This window comes from Numida meleagris, chromosome 4 (genome assembly GCF_002078875.1).
Source record: "Numida meleagris isolate 19003 breed g44 Domestic line chromosome 4, NumMel1.0, whole genome shotgun sequence".
Taxonomy (NCBI): Eukaryota; Metazoa; Chordata; class Aves; order Galliformes; family Numididae; genus Numida; species Numida meleagris.
The window spans coordinates 88732510-88752905 of record NC_034412.1 but is presented as its reverse complement, the minus strand read 5'-3'; the positions used below and the strand labels follow the sequence as shown (position 1 = coordinate 88752905).

The window sequence follows — 20396 nt, the reverse complement described above, 5'->3', positions numbered from 1 at the left end:
ACATGGCATTCGAGCAACTTCAGTTCTTTCTGACCTCCAGCAGCAAAGGAATGGAAACAGTCTGGATCTTCAGTCTGGTTCCTTCTTTTTAAAAGGCTGGCCTGCAAATGTCGTTATTTTAGTGATATCTGTTTTTATAGATTTGTACTCCAATCATTAGTCAAAAACATGTTATAAACTGTTAACTTTAATGAAATAAGAGAGTTTTATTATCACAAAAGTTAATTCCAGCAAACCTCTCAATAGAAGCAGTTTTAAACCTGCATTAAAGGACAGTTGTTAATCTTAGTGTCCATTGTTAGGTCACAAATCTAATATGCACAAATCTATATGTCCATAAGCTGTGGTTCAGATTTTATTCCAAATTACTGCTGCTTCTGCTTGTTTTGTTACCATTGGCCTTCTGTAAACCAAAGCAAGAAGATTTTTTTAAAAATGTATGGAAGGAGTATCCAGCATAGTTACATACTGCTCCCTTTGCCACATATAACCCTGCCCACAACAGGGGGGTTGAAACTAGATGATCTTTAAGGTCCTTTTCAATCCAGGCCATTCTATGATTCTATACGTGCTTTCCTGTTGAGGGAAATCATCTCAGGGAGTCTTTATTGATAACTGGGATTCTAGTAAAGTGGAGGTCATCAGTGTTGCACTAAAAGAATTAATGGCAAAGAGTTATATTTAAAACCAGGGAAAGACCAAACCTCATACTCCAAATGAGTCTTCAAGAAGAATTGCTCTTTCATAATTGATTCAAGTCTGCATCATGCTATCCCAGTCTACTTCTGGGAAAAAAGTTCACCTGGTTTAAAATATCCAACTGTTGCTCACTGTATAAAGTGAATGACTGTAGGCATTCGCTGGTTGTTTCAAACCATTTTAGACAAAAACTTTGTGTTGTGATTTTTTTCTTGGCTGGGCTGCAAAGTACCTAACGTCCCATTCTGTTTGCTACTCGGAAGACCGCACGGTTTGTGGTCTGCTTGTCAAAAGCTTTGATATTGGAGCAGGGAAAAGGCTTCCCTCCATTAAGCCCCTGGTCTGGGTGAGCTGAGGATGCTGGTCCCCAGCATCTTTGGGAACTGGAGAGCTCCAGCTGCAGTTTCTGCTCCAGCTGTCACCGAATGCTGTTGAAATTCCTCAAAGGTCTCTGCAACAGCTTTGTGTCTGCAATGTTGTCCATGGTTGTAATACAGTTTGGATTTTTTCACAGGTTTAAAACTCAACAATTTTTTTTTAAAATGCGTGTCATGGAATATACAACTAAGAATCACACTGAAAATTTTGCACTTTGAAAGGGGAGATGTTCTATATGTGTTTTAACAGTAGTACACCTACTGCATCACTCACATCAACATATACCACAATATATATTACAACACAAAACATTACAATTACTCTTCCTTTTAAGTGCATTTGCTAATAAAATAGGTAGCCTATTCTCTGATTAATAATAATTTGTTTGCAAACGAGACATATAAAATGTTTCTACATGGCTTTAGCCTTTATTCTTGTCGTTAAGGCAACAGAACCTTTTTTATGGTTTTTTTTTTCCAGTTCTATTGAAGGCTGTTGAAACAGGTGAGGAATGGTCATGAAAGTGTTGAAATCATTTGCAAGCATAAGTTGCAAGCACTTAGCATTATTCAGAGTAGTTCATAGAGATGAACCAGTACTGTGTTTTCATTTTAAATCTTTGATGAAAATAGTCAGGGGATGTCATATTATGGGTGAACATACCTCTGTACTTCTCTAGGTTCTGCAGAAATAGGGAAAGTCCCTAGTTTTGTATATTAGAGCACTAATTTGCTTTCACAATTGAGTGGTATTCAGAAATTCAGACTTACTTTCTTGCTTTGTGCAGAGAGAACAATGCCTGCTCCATAATGTTGTGTAGATGGGTTGTGTATAATGTTGTGTAGATGCAGGAAACTCCTGGGCTTACTGTGACCTCTTAGAGGGATAAGGGCTGATTTTCTATAGCATGCTCAGACACCTTCCAGTCATGGAATAGAGCATATAAACTGTCCGCCTGGGATTCTATCCATATTTTTACAACTTAGTGGCTGAATCTAATCTGATTCTAATGTTTAATTTGTCAGAGCAGCCCTTACATTACTTCTTTATTATTATTTTTTTCTTGTCTGTGTCATTAATATTGAAGAATAATATATCCTGCAAGTGGGAATGTGCAGAAATTGCTAGAGGGAGAAAAGGTTAGCAAAGCTAGAGTTTTTGAGATGGACTCTGCACATCCATGTTACACGCTGTTTTCCTCAGAGCTTTCATTACACGGCATTCATTATTACGCACTGGGGAAAGGACACAAGTGCTTGGATGTAATTCTGATCTAGAAGAGCCGCTGTGTAGCTAAATGCTGATGGTCACAGCAAAATGTGCTTACTGTACAGTGCTAGTGGGAATAAGAAGGGCATAAACTCCTGATTTTATAGCTGCATCTGTAAAATATTTGTGAATTGTACAGAACACAAGTGCAGATGTGAGAAAGCTCCATATATCAACTTTATGCTTGCAGAACTGGATGTGGGAAGTATATCTTGTGGGTAGGAATATATACGGCATTTTAGACTTGTTTTCCAAGCTTTGTTTTCCCTTTAGTGTTGTAGCTCCTTAATGATGATTTTTTTTCACTTTATGAATTAGAATTGAAATTAATTTTGTAATAATTGGCAAAATCACGTGTTTTTTACATTAGCCTTCTTTGCATTGCCTCTAAGCATTTTAAATTTTAATAGAAGTACAAGGAGTTGAAAGTAATTAAAATTGTCTGATTAAGTGATACTGGATAGCTTGTTTTTTCTTGTTGTTTTCTTTTGCTTTAAAATGTTATTAGAAGACCTATTCTTTTTGAACTTGTATACTTTCACAATGGCTGTATTTTTTTTGTCTTTTGATCGTTATTGTACGGGGAGGAGGAGAAATGTGAGTTCATCTGGGAAATACTGGTTCTATTCTACTTCTTCTGACTTAGATTTACTGAAAGGTGTATTTGGTCCCGTGCACTCCAACAGTTGTTTCCTGCACTGAACTTCATGTTTTCCGAGTTCCCGAAAAGTTTCACTTGAACAGGTTTCTACTGAAGAGCATCTTATGAGACTTTTTAGGAGGCTCTCCTTGACTCTTAGTCGAAAACAAGTAGTGGGAGGCTATGAGTCTCAGCATGACTAAGGAAGATTTCTGGTAGTGAGAAGCTTCTGAATTACTGCAAGACTGATACTGGGTAGGGGCGTGTGGTTTAATGAGGTCTCTGAGACTAGCAGATGGTTTCAGTGGGAATAGAGTAATTCCTGCTCTTTTGTTTGTTACTCCTTTGCTGTTGCCTTGTTATTTCCACCTTTAGCATCCCGCCTACTGATTTTTTTGCATAATTTTGGGTTACAAAAAAGCAAAGAACCGTAAGAAATATGAAAACATCAGGAGATGTTAGGATTGGCAAGGGACTTGAGGAATTGCTGAACAAGGAAGCATTCTTTTCCCTCTAGACTAAATTAATCTAATACATTTGATTTTGTTCAACTCTCACTCTCTAATTTCAGGCTAGGGCCTGGCCAAAAATATGTCCAACCGTCCTGTTTTAAATTAAGTCTTACAGGGAAAATAGTCATTTTTCTACTGGAGAGTTTTATAACAGTCCGACTAGACTCAGTTTTCTTTCCATGAGGACTGTAACCTAGGCACTGACCTCTCATCAGAAAGTTTTTTTTAATATTGTGGAGGCATACATAACATTTAAGACTGCAGGTGGCTTTACAACCAGAGCTTAATAACCAGTGTTTGGGTATGAGTTCTGTTCCAAGTGAGTATGACAAATCTATAACGGCGTTTTAAAATGTTGAGTATTGCTTTTTAGAGACCTTCTTCTACTTTGCATTTGTCATAAGACTTCTACCTTGACCACATTATAGTTTGTGCTCATGAAGAGAGTGAACTTGTGAATGGATGGCATTTGTAGGTCTTAGGGGAGGAAAAAAACAGATAAACTCATTGTGTGACACTCACTGGATGATGTGAAAATTCTTTTTTTAAACCAAAACATTTATCAACTGCTTTGTAACCTTCATGATTTAAGTCACTGAGAGTCTTGTAAAAATTCAGAAGACAGCTAAATGACACTGTGGGGTTCCCTAATGCCTGTTTTTGCTCGTTAGTGTATATTCTAGGTTCTTTGTATATATATATATTTTGATCAGAATTTTAACTGTAACTACTTTAGAGCCGGTCTTTATTTTCAAAGCAAGTAGTATTTAAGAAGATACTTTGTTAAGAATGGATTTTTCTTTTTGGTGAAAATTTTTAATTTGCTTCAAGAACTGCAGTTTTTATTGTTGATAACTGGGTGGTGAACCAACTGAAAGGCAGATATTTTAGATGCAGAGACAATGTTGGCAAAGCTATGTGATTCCCATATTTGTTTTTTTGTTGTATAATTACATGTTTTTTTTCTCTTTCCTCTACAATTCTGTTTGCTCGCTAGTTTAAATTGTTCCATCCCAGCTGTTTATAAAGCAGAATTAATGGCAGCTGGATTGCTATTCTCATGCAGTACAATTTAATGTTAACATTTGGAATTGCAGGCTTTGATCTGATTTGAGATGTACGTCTGTACCTTAAAGAGAACACAACTGAAATCCCAAATAACAAGCTGGAGCTCAGGATGTGCTAATGCAAATTAATCTGCAAAGAGGCATTCATATGAAATAGTACTTCTGATATTTTGCTTGTGAAAACGGAAAGCAATTAAATATTAAGTCATTTCATGCAGCTTTTCATATGCATTATAATCTTTCAAAATAATGACTTTTAAAAATGGTCATCTCTAGGATCTTTAAGAATGTATAAAAATCTGAAATAATGCTTTTCTCTGAAAAGGAAATAATATAAAATCTGGAGAATAAATGTATTTAGAGCAGTGTTTATTTTGTGGAAATCTCATTTCGGATTGAGGAACTATAAGATATCTAAATATTTCTGAGCTAGTATTGAGTTGCCAAGTCACAAGACAAGGCAGTAATGTGAGAAATAAGAAGACAATAAGTGGAGAAAAAAATAATTAGCACAGAATTAATTGAAAACGATGAAAAAAAGACTATCTTTCAAATTTTAAACATCAAAGTTTTCAGTTGAAGGAGTATACACCCTGGTGCCTTGCAGCTGAGAAGATTTAAAGAGAAGAAAGGGAGCCATGAAATAGCAGATCTTTGTGGGAGAAGAAATAGATCAATACAGAATAAAGTAACAAAAATAAATATGGAATCCTTAAAAATCACCTGAAGGGTTTAAATAGAAACATGAAGAAATTAAGCTTCAAGAGAAAGGCTTCAAAATTGATTCCATCAATAAAATAGCCATTAAGACATCAATACATTTGATAAGATGGTACTGGAGAAGGATATTCTGCATCACCAAGCCAAATTCTAACTCTTCTAGGTAGTCACATCATCATTTGTTCCACACACGTAGCATATGTACCTTTGAAAAAAATGTTTGCACTCCCATTTCTGCAGGAAAGTTATTTCAGGACATTGCTATCATGATATTAGAAACTTTTGTGTATTTTCCAGACTGAACTCTAGTCATGACTACCTTATACCTATTCCTTCTGCTGCTGGTGTCTCTTTGCACAAGGGACTCTTTCTTCAGGGTTCATTTTTTTGCTTGTGTGTAGAAATCATGTTCTCTTTTGGCCTTCATTTTGTTTGATGTGAAGTGGTTAGGCTCTCAGTATTCTAGCAAGTAAAGATTTCATTCTCCTGATAACTTCAGTACCCCTTTTCTGAACTTTTATAGTTTAAATTCCTTCTAGGAGATGGACGACTGAAATTTCATACCAATCTTCAGATTAGGGAAAGCAGCCCTGCAGAGAAGGACTTGGGTGTCCTAGTGGACAGCAGGTTGGCCATGAGCCAGCAGTGTGTCCTTGTGGCCAAGAAGGCCAGTGGTATGCTGGGATGAATTAAAAAGAGAGTGACCAGCAGGTCAACAAAGGTGATTCTCTCCCTCTGCTCTTGCTCTGGAGAGGAGTACTGTGTTCACTTCTGGGCTCCTCAGTTCAAAAAAAGACAGGAGAGAGTCCAGCGGAGGGCCACAAATATGAGAGGCTTACAGCATCTCCCTTATGAGGAAAGTCTGTTCAGCCTGAAGAAGAGAAGGCTGAGAGGAAATCTCATCACTTTATAAATGTCTGAAGTGTGGAAATCAAGAGGATGGGGCCAAGCTTTTTTCAGTGGTGTGCAGCAACCGGACAAGGGGCAATAGGTACAAACTGGAGCACAGGGAGTTCCATACAAACATGAATAAGAATTGTGAGGGTGACAGAGCACTGGAACAATTTGCCCAGAGAGGTTGTGGAGTCTCCTCTGGAGATACTCAAGACTCACCTTGACACTTTCCTGTGCAACCTATTGCAGGGAGCCTGTTCTAGCAGGGCGGTTGGCTGAATGATCCCCAGAGGTCCCTTCCAGCCCATACAATTCAGTGATTCAGTAATAAGGTTTTGTGAAACTGTAGTGTACATTTTCCTATCTCTGTTGTAAATACATTGTATAATACCTCTTCATCTATTATTTCCTTTTTTTCTTAGCCTTATGGCACTGATGGTTAATATTTGTTTTGTAATCAGTCAGTAAGAACATCCATATATATGAGATGAGACGCACAATATTGAGGTCAATATCCTGTTAATTGTGCCTAAGGACCTCTGTGAACCTTTTTTTTTCTTGAATTTGTTGTTTCTTCAAGTCAGTTGTACCTTTGGGATTCCTGATATCACCTGACATGTTCCACAGGGCGGAAAGGACACCAAACACAGTTGTACTTTCCATATAATTTTATTTCATATCTAGTAATATTTGTCAAGAGAAATACTGAGAAATCTTATTCCCTTCTTATTTTCTCCTAGTTATTTAATTTTGTTTTAAAACTCTTTCACCAATTGCTCGTTTTCCACATGGAAGTCATCTTAGTCTCTTCCAATACAAAAACTTTTATGTCATTGGAATATTCCTCTCTTTTTCTACTTTTTTTTTTACGGCTAAGTATTTGTAAAGCTAATTTCTTGATTTCTTTTCCTTTTTCTGATGATTTGCCTTTTTGATGGTTACTGTGCATTGGTCCATAGTTCTTTGATGTTCCTAGCTTTTGTTTTTGATAAAGTGGAGCCAGTTGTTATGCATGTGCTTGTAATTTCCATGATGTTATCCATTAGTATACTCAGGTCTTTCTGTTCCTTTGGAATCTCCTACTGATAGGGACCCAAGTCGTGCGAGAAACTGTTATTTATACTGAAAAAAATGATCTTGCTATTTTGTCTGCTTTAATTCCATCAACGTGTATTTTTTGAAAAGGGATTAGGATAGTACCAAAATTTGGATGATCATTGTCCTGTGCCTGGTGTCCATACTACAGGAGACAAAAAGCAGATTTCATTTACTTGCATGTCCAGAGTGATGTGATGGCTCTTTTGTGTCTTCCGAAGGTGCCTAGGAATCTTGTATGAAATCCGACCTGGTTCTTGGTTAGATTACAGGCCTAACTGCCCTTCTAAATGCTGTTGTAATGGTTACAGGATAGAGAAATGTGTCATTATCAACTGATTATTAAAGAGGTGTTCTTAAAAATGGTTAAATCCATTGATCAATAATATTGAGTACTAGCAGTTGAATCTTTCTGTGGAAAAGCTGTAAAGCTTGAATGATGCTTGGCCTTTTTTAATTAGCCTGTCCCCACTTGATTTGATTTTATGAGGTTCAGTTCCAGTCTCCTGCTGGCAGCAGTGCAGGGCAGCCTGAAGGGTATTACTATTTCTGTCCCATATCATACGGAGTTTGATATTCTCTGAGCATGACTACCTGCGCCCCCAGGATTCTCTGCTTTGAACCAGGGGATTGAACCATGGCAAGCTCTATTCTCATTTTCCTCCCAGATTCTTTTATGTCCTTCAGGGTACTAGAGAGAGATCTGAGCCCAGTGTACCCTATTTTTCAATGCATTCTTTTCTCAGGCCCCAGAGACCCTCACTTTATACATTCTGCAACTCTCCACTGTCAGTTTTTAGGCAGAGTTGTGTTTGATGCTGGAGGATGGGAAGATGGATGAAGGGGGCTCATACTCTACGTTCTCTGCATCCCTGTAGCGTGGGGGCACTCAGCTGACAGCACCCACAGTCAGGAAAATGGGAGGTTAGGGATGGCAGAGGACAACAGAGGAAGGTGAAGACACTGCAGAGCAGCATTTGAGACTGATATCGGTAACAGAATAATATTTGCATCAGCTTCTTTGTTCTATTATTTCCCAAGACTTTCGGTTTTATTTGATAGCTCTGCACTGTCTGGAACGGATTACTGTGGCATCTGTGTTTCCCATCACTTTTCAGAAGGGTCTAAATTAGGAACTCTTCTCCCGAAGTCTTAAAACTGCATGTTTTTGTAAAGATGAACTCCTGCTTCAGCCTGACCCTTCTGCTGCTTAATAGCTGAGAGTAAACTTGGCGTGTTTTGAATATCCACAGAAGTTTCAAATTATGTGATCTCTGTGCATCTGGGTTCTGCACTAAAATGCTTATTATGCACTTTACCATACAAAGTCAAAGAGTCAAATCTAAAAGCAGAGAGAGTTTTAAAAAGCTTCAATAGCTAGAAATAGGAGTTGGACAGATCCAAATGAGATGATTTAATAGAGGCTATAATTAAGCTTTGTGACACACAGAGTGTAGTAAATGCTGTATTATAAAGGCCACTTAAATTGTGACCTTCATAGTGGTGATGTCCCCTTTTCTTTCACAATAACATCAGTGAATATCTGCATCCTCCCTTTGCTATGTCCTTTTTTGTGGTATTTATGAAGTTGTGGTATTTAATGAAGCTGTTTGAGCACATGCGTGACCCTTTCTGGAGCTTGTCTTAAGTGATCAGGACAGTGGACAGCGTACCTGTTCCACCTGAACAGAAGGAGAAAACAACTTCTATCAAAATGATTACTTATCAGTGACTATACTTTTGTTTTATAACTTGTAAACTTTGTTCATTACATGCAATTATGTTATGGGTTTTTTTCCTCAAACATTTTTGAAAATTATTTCACTCTCATACAGGTGAGTCTTGTGAGATTAACTTTCATTGTGAAACATGCATTGAATGCATCTTTCTGGAAACATAGATTGATAGAGGAGCTGTTCTTGTAACATTTTAAGTTAGCTCCTCTCCCTCTCTTCTTGCTTTTCTACGTATAATCCAAAATCTCTGTCCTGTAAGATTCATCCCCTTAGTTTCTCCTCCAGGTCACAAATTGCAATGTGTTGTCCTTTAAATGATTAAATTGGCAAGATCTTGTAAAGCTGGCATTACCCTTCACAGTTTTTCTTTCTCCTTTTTACCCCTTTCTGGCTTCCAGCTCCCAGCTCCCTGTGAGCTGTTGCTTTGAATTGTGAATACCTAGCACAAATCTCCCATTTCAGGTCCTTGTTCCCCAGGAGCTGCTGATATCCTCTCCTGCTGCTTCCCTCCTTCTCCTCCTAGCTTTAAAACTGAGGTATTGCAGGAGAGGAATCTCTTACTTACACACAGGTATTTGGATAAGTGGGCAATATATAGAGAGAGACACAAAGGCCATGAAGTACAAAATGGAAATTTCAAGTTGTTTTGTATGACAATTTGTTAAGAATATTTGCTAATTGCATTTGGTACAATAAGAGTGTGATGCAGCTCATTCTGTAGCTGGGATTTTCTTTAAGCTAATTGAAACTGTTTTCTAAAAGTGTTTGGTTTCATTGCATTCTGAATCATTAATAAGGTTTCATCAGCTTGGTTCTGTGTGCTCCCGCACAGATCATGGTATCACGTTGAAAACCAAGGTTTCACATTGCATCTCTTCAGTGCTTCCAACTCTAACAGCTCCTCTGCTTCTAAGTCCAGGGTTGGCAGGGTGCAGCATCAGTTGCACTGACAGAACTGGCTGTGGACTTGCCTAACAAACAGGATTACATCCCTTCATAAGTTACAGAGTTTCTTTCATTTCATAAGCTACAGAAGGGTCAGAGCTACAGGCACTGTTTTGATTTTTTTTTCAAGATTCATTTCATATTTTTAAATATTTGCTTAAGATTGTAGTGAAGATTTTTAGAACGATGATAATTTCTTTATGGATAATAGACTGCAAAATTTCCATTAATCAGTCATTGCACTAGCAATCTCTCTTTGAGTAAATACTGTGAATTGCTTTAGTTGAGTTGGCTAATACATTGTAGTTGCAACGTCGGTTCTCTTTTCAAGTCATTGATGTTTTTATTTCCAGCTCTTCAGAGTGCCATGAAACACATTTACCACGATGTTGCTGCTGTTTGCATAAACTACATGATTTTTTTTAATGCATATGTGTATGGAAGGCAATTTTTAAAAACTTATCTGCAGAAGGAGTTATACTTTCATAATCTGAATATCTAAATGTCTAGAAAGGAGTCAAGAAAGCATGAAAAGGGAGATGTCTGAAATACATTACCAGGAAATTAAATATTCTGTGAACAGTAGTTTCTTTTAAAATTTTTTAGCAATGTCTTCCTTAATTTCCTAGATTATTAATTTGATTCTTCAGAGCAAGGGAGAGATTTTTGTCACTTGAAAACATTTTTCTAATTGCAATTACCATCCAAATGGGTTGAGGAAATCATTAACTCCATGAATTTGTCTTTCTTCTAATCATTAAGCACTGTTATTCTCAAGCTCTATTTTCCTGCTCTTATCTTTACTGTTCCATCAGTGCTCAGTGAGTTTTGTGTAAAAATGTAAAAAAACATAAAGAAGAATTTGGAGCATTAATTTTCTGTCTTCTACTACTGCACAGTATTCAATTATTTTTGTCCACTCTCCCTCTTTCTTGTTGTTATTTTTCTGTACATAGCTGGGGAAGCTGCATTTCCTTCTAAAATGGGTCATCTGCTGAGAATTAATGTTATCTAGAATCTGCTTCTCAGTGGAATAGAATTAGCTTTGTCTTCAGGCAGATTGTTCCTCTTCCTGCAATTTGTAGTGTCACTGTTGCTAATTATTTTTCTATGTTTTCTGGTTGTATACCTTAATGTCCCAGAACTGTATTTGGCAATCTCTGCTATTTAAACATACACTGGACAGTTTATGTTCTTTCTGGGCTGAAGTAGAAGGAAAAGTGAATATGTATTCGTTATTCAAAATAAAAATGATTGCTATTGATAGGTTTTTTTTTTCCTTTGCTTCTTTTCACCAGTTTTCTTTTCTGAAAGATGAAGTCCTCCAGGAGATGCATCTTGTTTTGGGAAATACATGAGAGACCATTAAACAGAACCCATAGTGTGTAACAATTTAATTAGTTTCAAAATACTAGTTGTGCTCACATTATTGATGCTGTTAGTCTCATTAGCCCTAAAATTTACTGAGCTGTTCATAGCCTGATTGTTTTATCAGTAATTTACTGATATAAAAATATGAAAAAAATAATATTTTTTATTTCAGATCTTTATATGAAATATAAATTCCCAAAGTGGTATGGTCATACTTGGCTAGTGGTGAATCCTGAGAGCTGTGCGCATCTATCTGTGCTGCTTCACCAAGAAGATCCTGACACAGGAGCAGCCACATTATTGCTTTGCTATGCTGTGTGGTAAAAATGGATACTGCAGAACGGAGTGGAACGCAGTGTTTGACACAAACTCTTTCATTAGGTGTAAGCTTTCATTTTAAGCTGGAAGCACTGTGACTGATGTGAGCTGAGCATGGCTGCTGCAGTGGTACCTGCCTGGGTGAGCAGATGAGTTCCGAAGAGTTCAGAAAGGCAGGAGCTGTCCTCATGCCAGCGGGTGCTGTCTGTGACAAATTCCAGCTAGCAAGTTTCTTGTCTTCACATTCAGTTGGTTGTGTTAGCAAAAGCCATCTTAGCTCTTCATACTGCACTTCTAAATGTACTCTTAAAAACCTTAGGAGCTGATCTCCAGTTGCCAGCTTTCCAGTTTTCCTTGGCAGAAGCTGCCCCATTTCTTCTCAGCCAATAAAATACCTTACGAAATCAGAAATAAGGAGGGAAAGAGATTTCACATAAAAATGGATCACTCCTCATACTTAATGAAGAAGCTGGAGATGAGTCCTGCTGCATACTTCAGATCCAGATTTCTTTATACTGTGTTATGTCTTGATGTTTCTATGGGCTTTTAAGCTACCAATTGCTACTATTGGTGACTCTTGGAGGTCTGTTGCTAAAGAATAGTATTGACTCTGTAGGAAGAATTAAACAGACATCTACTGTTGGATTGCTGATGTTTTTGCACTAAGGACGTGGTGTAATATTCTCAGTGTTCTTCACTACTTTGTGGAGTGGTTGTTGGTGTGAGACTGGAAGTGTGAAATATATGATTGTTCTTTTGGTGACTTACTTATAGATATTCAGTCACAGGATTGAAGGGATACCAACATATTTCAGCACTGAGAGCACAGAAAGTAGCCCAAAGGAAGAAACAAATAGAAAAATACACTTTAGTAAATACTGCAAAGATTCCAATAAGCAACTCTAAAAGTACTAATAAATATTTTTAAAGCTAACTGTGATGAAGAAAGGTGCTGAAATGAAACAGAAGAAAATTTACTCGGAACAAAACTGCATTATTTTCTACAGTGAAAGAGAACACTGGAAGACAAGAAGGACTTTTTCCCACACTGAATGTTACTGTGAAAAAAATCCAAAATTTCAGGCACATAATCACAAGTTTTTATAATGTAGTGAGTTTATGTACATCTGCTTAGCACCAGTCATTGACTGTGTGCCGACTGTTAAGTTGAAGCTTAAATTTTCAATTTGGCACAAACTAGCTCTGTACAAGCTGAGCTGTTGCAATGTAACTGATTTTTGGTGACATTTTGAGGAGAAAGAGTATGATTGTGGGGGAAACAGCTAACTATTAGATTTAATTGTTGCAGCACCCATTCTAGTCATCAGAGTGAGGTAATTTCTTTCCTCAGAACAAAAGATTAATGTTTTTCCTGCACTTTGTATTGTGTGATTTAAAAAGCTGGATTTTACCATAGTGAAAAAAATGGTAAAGTAGTGAAACTATTAATAAATATATACATATATATATGTATTTATTGTGGAGAAAGATTCCAACAGAAACTGAGGTGACTTCTAGGATTTTAATTTCCAATGGAAAAGACAAATACTTTGTCATTGTAAGAATTTTCAAGTAAAGCAATAAAGAGCCATGCCTATCTGGCTTTTAGTTAAGCTCTATCTACTAATACTTACATGTAGCCTAGTTACTAATACTTACAGGTAGTATGTGTATGCTGTAGCAACCTGACTCATATTGATGCAGTAACTTAATGCTAAATATTCATATCTGACTTGAGTCTGGAAAAGCACTTTTGTAATTTAATGATTTTAGTTAACTTGCTAGAGGTTTGCAAATCTGTCTTCTTGGAATCCTGTACCTATCAATGCCATCAAGCTGGACAAAAGTAGGATTGTTTAAAATTCAGATGCTGCCACTGTGATCAATAAAATACTAAAATTAAAAAAGTAGAATAATCATGTATGATTTCTGTTCTGTCTAGGGTGCAAAATTTGGACGTCTGGTGGGATTAAATCAGGCTCCTCCGCAGCGTTCTTCTGTTCGAAGATCATTTGGGAGATCGAAGCGATTTAGTATTACTCGTTCGCTGGATGACCTGGAGGTAATTAACTTCCACTTAAAACTTAGAAATGAGTCCTGGAGAGCGGTATACAGTAGTTAATTTGATGATAAATGAAGAAAAGGAGCAATACCAATAGTGTAATGTAGTTACTAATGACAGTGTGGCATTTGTGTGAGGGAAATGCAGATTTCAGGTATTAACCTGATTTTCTGAGTTTTCTTGAATAGTTTGCATTGATACTAGCAGTAGCCATTCTTTCCATGGGAAATTTTGACTTTATTTTATCTATCACAGCTGGTCATATTGAGCAAAACAATAGTTTAAATTCATTAACATTAATAACGAAGAAAGAAAACCCTAATGTTCATCAGTCTTTTTGTATCATTTAGCTGATAGTCATTGCATTGAGAAAATTTTGATTAAATTTGTTGCGAGGGTTGTGTATGAAGAACAGGCTCTTTACGTAACTCCCTAAGGAACGTAGCTTTAAGAGTATGGAAAAATTCCTGTTTTAAAAAGGCAAAAATAAGTTTTTCCTCCTGTGTCAGCAGTAGGAAAATGGAATACCTAATCACCTTGGTGCTTGTGATTGATATGGTGATTTTGGGTCTTTCTGATATAGTAACACTGTTTCACATCTGGTACATAAGGTTAGCCAATGCATGGGCCTCAGTGGCCAAGCTTTACTGATTTTTGTGGAAGCAGAGAATGAAAAGCCACCTGAATAAGAACAGCTGCTCCTGCCCTGCCATATGTCTCCCTCAAGCTGAGGGAATATGGCTTCGTTATATCTTCTCTTCTAGTGTGCTTCTTCCTGAGAACCTGACCCATAGTGACATGAAGGCAAATGGGGGAGAATTTTCCCTTACTCCTTTATCATGTTTCTGTGGAAGGCTTGCTGTTGGGCAGAAACACAAATATGTGCAGAACTATTGGCACAGGAACCATGAAATACAGATTATACTGTTCTTTGGCATGGGAAGGAATACGGCATGCAGATTCCTCTAGATGGGAAGGAGGTGTATAAAAAGCGTTTGCGATGGGAGGAGGAAAGAAAGAGATATTTTGAGCTTCCTGTTGTGGCAAAATGTAGGAAGAGGCATTTCGTTAACTCTGAACTAAAGGAGAGGAGAGATTGGTGCACTGGAGTTTTAGGGAACGGAATATATGGAAGGAGCTTCTGGCGTGCGTAGGGAATGCAGGTAGGATCTGTCATTCCTCATTCTTCAGATATTTTAAAGGAAAAGAATGTACCCTTTTTCCATTGTGGTCTATTTCTATCTTGTCCGGAGCTTTTAAGTGTCTTGCTATTTTTTTTTTTTTTTAACCAATCACAGAAAATACTTTTTCATTTCTTTACACTCCTAACTTTTAATATAGTTAGTGCAAAGCTTTAATTAGCAGAGCAAGATCCTCTAGATACAGCTGCTCGGTAACTATCTAGATACGTCTTTCTTCATTAGAAGATGGTGACTTTTCTAAATTAAAAAACTTGCTGCTAGTTTTGACAGAATTTCTGGTCACAGTAAGAGAGAACCTTCTCAGAATATCTAGAGTTCTAGTAACTTGTGTGTGATAGTTAGGAAAACCGGAGTTTACACCACATTCTTCCATATTCAGAGTTCATCGAGATTTAAGTCCACAATTCATATTCTGAGAGGGTTTTAAAGACCCAGGATATAATTTAATTTCTGTGCAGGAGCAGTTTTGCAGTGTGTAAATATTCATTAAAATAGGGACTTGGTGCTTACTCCCTCTTAATTTCAGAAAGATATCTCTTGCCTAAAAAGTTCATTTTTCTCACTTTGTGTCCCAGTCAGGATTCACTAATGTTTATAAATTGAATAGCACCAGCTGGAAGGACTGAGAAGACTCTCAGTGCTTTGCAGTGTCCTAATAGCTAAAGCTGTTACATTGGGTGGGGAAGCTGAGCATCCTAGGCCAAGGCATGAATTGGAAAAGTAAAAACAATCCATTATTAAAAACTACATTTAGATTAATGCCCTTATTACCTGTAGCTGCTTGGATCTGGACTGCTGTCAGTCGCTTCTTTTTACTTCAAAACTTGTTTTTGTCTCTGCATGCCACAGGAGAATTTTGCTTTTGTGTGTTCTTGCCACTGGGAGAAATACCAACCTTGAGAATAATTTCAAAAATTTCAGAAGTCAAAGTAAAATAGCACTGAGATGTTTTGATTTTTGGATCTAGCCTTAAAGTTGCTGCTGCAGCATTATTCCTGACCCACAGTTATGCTAGGTGTAGTGGAAAACAATGTTCTCAGTACATGTTTAGATTATTTCAGGCCATCTATTTAGAGTCACTGGAAGAGGAAATAACAATAGCCGGAAATTCTTAGAGACTCCACCTTTGGAGTAATGTTCATGAACATACTATATAGGTTACTCAGTTGTTTTATTCTTTCCAGCTGTTTCAGCAGAATGGATAAATTACTGACCCAAACATGATGTTTGAAAATGAATTTGCTTTTCTAAGGTTGTGGGTTTGATTCCTGCTGTGATCCAGGTTACTTTTCTAAATTGGTTCCATGCGGTTTCTTTTATGAACGCACTTCATTTGTTCTGGGTCTGAAGAAGGTTGCATTCGTACTTAATATGAGAGGATGAACTTACTCCTCTTAGCTTTGGAGCTGTGTGTGTGAGCTACCAGCTGTCAGCTTTGCTGTCTTCTGCCATAAGGTGGCGCGGTTCCTTTGCAGTTGTTTTTTTTTTTTTTCCCCAACTATCCGAGCATAAAACAAACCAGTGACTGCAAGAGAATATTTCACTTTTTCTTTCTAATAGTTATATTATGATTGGCTACATGCTCACAGGAAATATTCATATAAAGTTAGAACTAGCTGTAATGATACATTGTCCCCTCTTAAGCATTTCCCCTTACCTGTAGAAGCTCTAGACACATTAAAAATATATATACAGATATGTAGAATTAACCTGTAGATATTTTTACTAATAGAATCTGTATACAAGATCATTCTAAGTCTGTAGAGATCAAAATAGAATGAGTGTACAAATTTAATGGATGACATTATGCTAGGACTGTGGTAAGGAAAATGGCTCGTGAAACACAAAAAATGCACTTTTATTTCTGAATTGGAAATTGTGCTTGTTTACACCAAAGCTGAATATTATTATCTTCAGTTAGAACTGAATTCAGAAAATTAGTGTGTCAACCACATAGTTGTATTCAGAGCTTTTTCTTTACTAATTTACAATAAACCTTTTTCTATTAAGAAAAAATTGCTACTTTGTACGAAGTTAGTAATTTTTTCCATGTGAATCATTTGTTGTTATGAAATAGTACCTGTTCACAACTATGCTAATCTGTGATTTCCACCAATCATACTTCAGAGAATACTTGCTGCTTCATAGGTATAAGCTTAAGTGAATATATTAAAGCTATTGAATGAGAGGACTTGATTCTATCCTTCTTATTTCTTCCCTGTAGGGAAGTGCCATTGGTTTCATCTTCTGTCTTGCAGGACTCTGTCCTGGAAAAGACAGTTCCTGTGGATTTATAAATACATTAAAGATGATTCTATGAGACTGCAGAAACTAGAATACCGCCTTTTAAAAAACTTGCATCAAACAGAATCATCTTTTCTTTCCAGCATCAATTTTAGCACCACATTCCATAACATTTTCAACTGCAGCTTGTTACATTCATATCTTAACTTTTCTTGAAATCAATCAAAATGGGGGACCCTTATGACATTCCCTCAAAATCACCAAATTTGGGTTTCTGTGTAGCCAAGGAGAACATCTCAAAGCTGTTGAGTTTCCTGAAAGGTGTTCTGAAACTTGTTCCTGTGGTATTCCTCTATGGTTGAAAATAGGCAGAATAATATAACGAGAGACCTCATGTCTTACACAAATGAATAAGAATATTGTTACTCTGAATATTGTTAAATAATCTTTTAATTTAGAAATCTTTTTAAAATTGAAGAATATTAATTATTTTAACTAAATATCAGAACAAAAAAGATAGCTGTTTCTTCCTTTCTTCTTGACTTCATCCCATTTTGGCAGCCTTAAAGCTAAGTCCTATATGAAAAAGAACATTTATTGTATCAAATTTCTAGATTTCAGCAACGTTTTTAAAGTTGGAATGTATCATACATTCCTTTTAATGGTTAGTGTTAGGAATTTTTGTTAGAATGTTCTGTCTTAATTATAACCATTAATAATCTAGTATTATTAGCTGTTATTAGAGATAATAATGCTTGATTCTTTCTCTGTTTTGTTAATTCCAGTGAAGCAACTTCTTTTGCATTTCATCTGCTAATTGAAAGCATACAACGCATCTCCTCAGTATGAGGTTTTTATACTAATGAATGACATGCCTCTGCTGGATATTAGCTTTGGCATCTGTGGGTGGCAAAAAACCCTAAATGCTCATTTGACTTAATAATGAGTTTTTAAGTGGGTACCTGTCTTTGTTTGACTGATTTAAATAATCAGACAAAGCTTACACAGGGAGATAATAGCTTGTGTTAGGCCAGCTAGTGTACTAGGAAAATCAGACAAGAAGAGTTAAGCATGCCCCAAACTTTTCCCACCCTGTAAGTCCATCTAATAAAAAGCATTAACACCCTCTGCAAAGTTTTCCTCACCAGCAATCTTAGATCATCACCATGGCCTCAATACCACCATGTCTACTATAATAATGTGGTTTAAATCGGGGCCTCTTCATTCCCAGCTTAGATTTGTGAATTTGAAATTTGAAAAGAATGTATATTTTTGTCTTAAGTTTTACCAATTACATTAAGCTGTGATAACTTACTGTGTGCTGCTGGTATACACAGATTCCACCCTCTATTACTTTAAGTATTGCATTTTTGCATGGATTTTGTCCTAATTCTTACCTGAGATGTAACTGACTGGTAGACATTCTTGTCCTCAGTCTGCCTTCATGAAGATAGAAAACAGGCCAGTTGTGGAACAAAACTGCATGCAGGAAAAAAGATCTCCAGTAAATTCTCCAGATAGCAAACCATATCCTGGGCTCCATCAAAAGAAGTGTGGCCAGCTGGGTGAGGGAGGTGGTTCTAGATGATTTTTACCATCCCTTCAAACCCAAACCGTTCCATGATTCTGTGTATTTTGTACATAAGTAGTTCTGTATTTGTTAGCATTTTTGTAATAGAATTCTTAAAGGGCTGCTCTTACCACATTACACTGTCAGTATTTTGATATTCTAAATTCTGGATGCTAACAAAATCCAGCCCCTAACTTGCTGTTCTGGAAGTCTCATGGGTCTGTGAGCAAACCCTAAACTCTCTTCTCTCTTTTCCCTTTGTTAGAGGCTGTAGGGTGCTGCCTGGTGAAGTAGCAGTGCGTGGCAGAGCCTGTTTCTTGGAACGTGCCACTAGGTGTCAGCTTTTCAGACAGCGCTAAGTGGAAGATGTCTGCTTAGTGATTTTACAGTCACTTGCTATGCAAGTCCAAACCTTCTGGCTGAACTATAACATACACATCTTTAAATAGTGTCATTTGGTCATGCAATTAAACATTCATTTCTTGACCTTGATTTACATTTAGTTTATGTGGTCATGGAGATGCTCGTTAAGGCTTTTAAAGCATCCAGCGTTTCTGACAGGAATTCCAAACTTCTGCTCTGCTCAGGCTTCTGACTGTTACATTGTCAGCTGAAGTTCCTTACTAACTGTGCTGCTCAGTGACTGTACACCTGTGCTGTAAAATGAAACAGGGCCAGGACACGGGGAAATGCACTGGAGTGTAATGCTTGTCCTCTTGCGCTGTCAGAGTTGTCATTTATGCGGCTTTGTCCTAGGCCAATTAGTGTATTTTTACAAATGATTTGTGGACATGGTTTAGGCGTTGCCCCCATGGATAGCATCACTATTCCCAATAGGCAGTTTGGATGCAACCAACCTCATTGATAGGAGGCTGGGAGAGCTTGGTGGTGTGGCAGGAGCCAGAAAGCACCAGCTATCTTTGGAACTACACAGCAGCTCACGGCACTATTTATTTGACCACTACGGTTATAGCTAGCATGGCTCTAGGGTACCGTCATCTCATTCTGAATGATGCACGTATTATCCTTTAGAATTTGTCTTGCTAACATCATTCTCAGTGCTTGTTAAAGATTTCCAAGAATATGATTTTTTAATGTTTGGCTCTCTAGACTGCTCTATTAAGAACTTCAGACTCTTTTCAGCATACTCTGGAGCATCTGCTTCAGACTTCAGCATTTTTTATAAGGTATGTTAGTTGTATCCATTGCTGCTCCCTAAAGGAGGACAAAGTAAGACTAGCAGTGCACTTTTTTTTCCCCCACAGATTGTGCACTGGCATTTATGTTAAACCTTTGAGGACATTTTCTAGTGTATCATAATTTTGGAAAGTTTGCTGTAAGTTTTTCTTACATGTATAACATTTATTATGGAAAGTTCTTATGTTCTTCACACTTCATATGTGTTTTGTAAAGTGTCCAACCAAGGTGGCTTTGTCAACAGATGGGTACCAGTTGCGTGTATCCTCTTGTTTTTTATGAATTGAAGGTACTTATTTCTAAATACATTCCAGAATGTGAAACTGTGATTTTGCAGACACTGAGAGTAATGAGATTTGTTTTCTCTTGATAAAGCAACCATACTTTGGTAATTCTACAGTTTTCTGTTTTCTACAGTTTTGAGTTAATTTCTTTATTTCAGAGTTTGAAGAAATTTGATCTGAATTGCACATAAGA

General features: G+C 37.1%; 1 protein-coding gene across 5 annotated transcripts in view; it reads left to right on the top strand.

Annotated features, from left to right (window-relative positions):
* Positions 1 to 20396, top strand: part of RGS12 (regulator of G protein signaling 12) — an 86835-nt gene that overhangs the window by 7590 nt on the left and 58849 nt on the right. For all 5 annotated transcript variants that reach the window (XM_021394885.1, XM_021394883.1, XM_021394884.1 and 2 more), the window contains exon 3: positions 13587 to 13706. In XM_021394885.1, coding sequence (XP_021250560.1) covers positions 13587 to 13706 — 120 coding nt within the window. The remainder of the gene's footprint in view (positions 1 to 13586; positions 13707 to 20396) is intronic.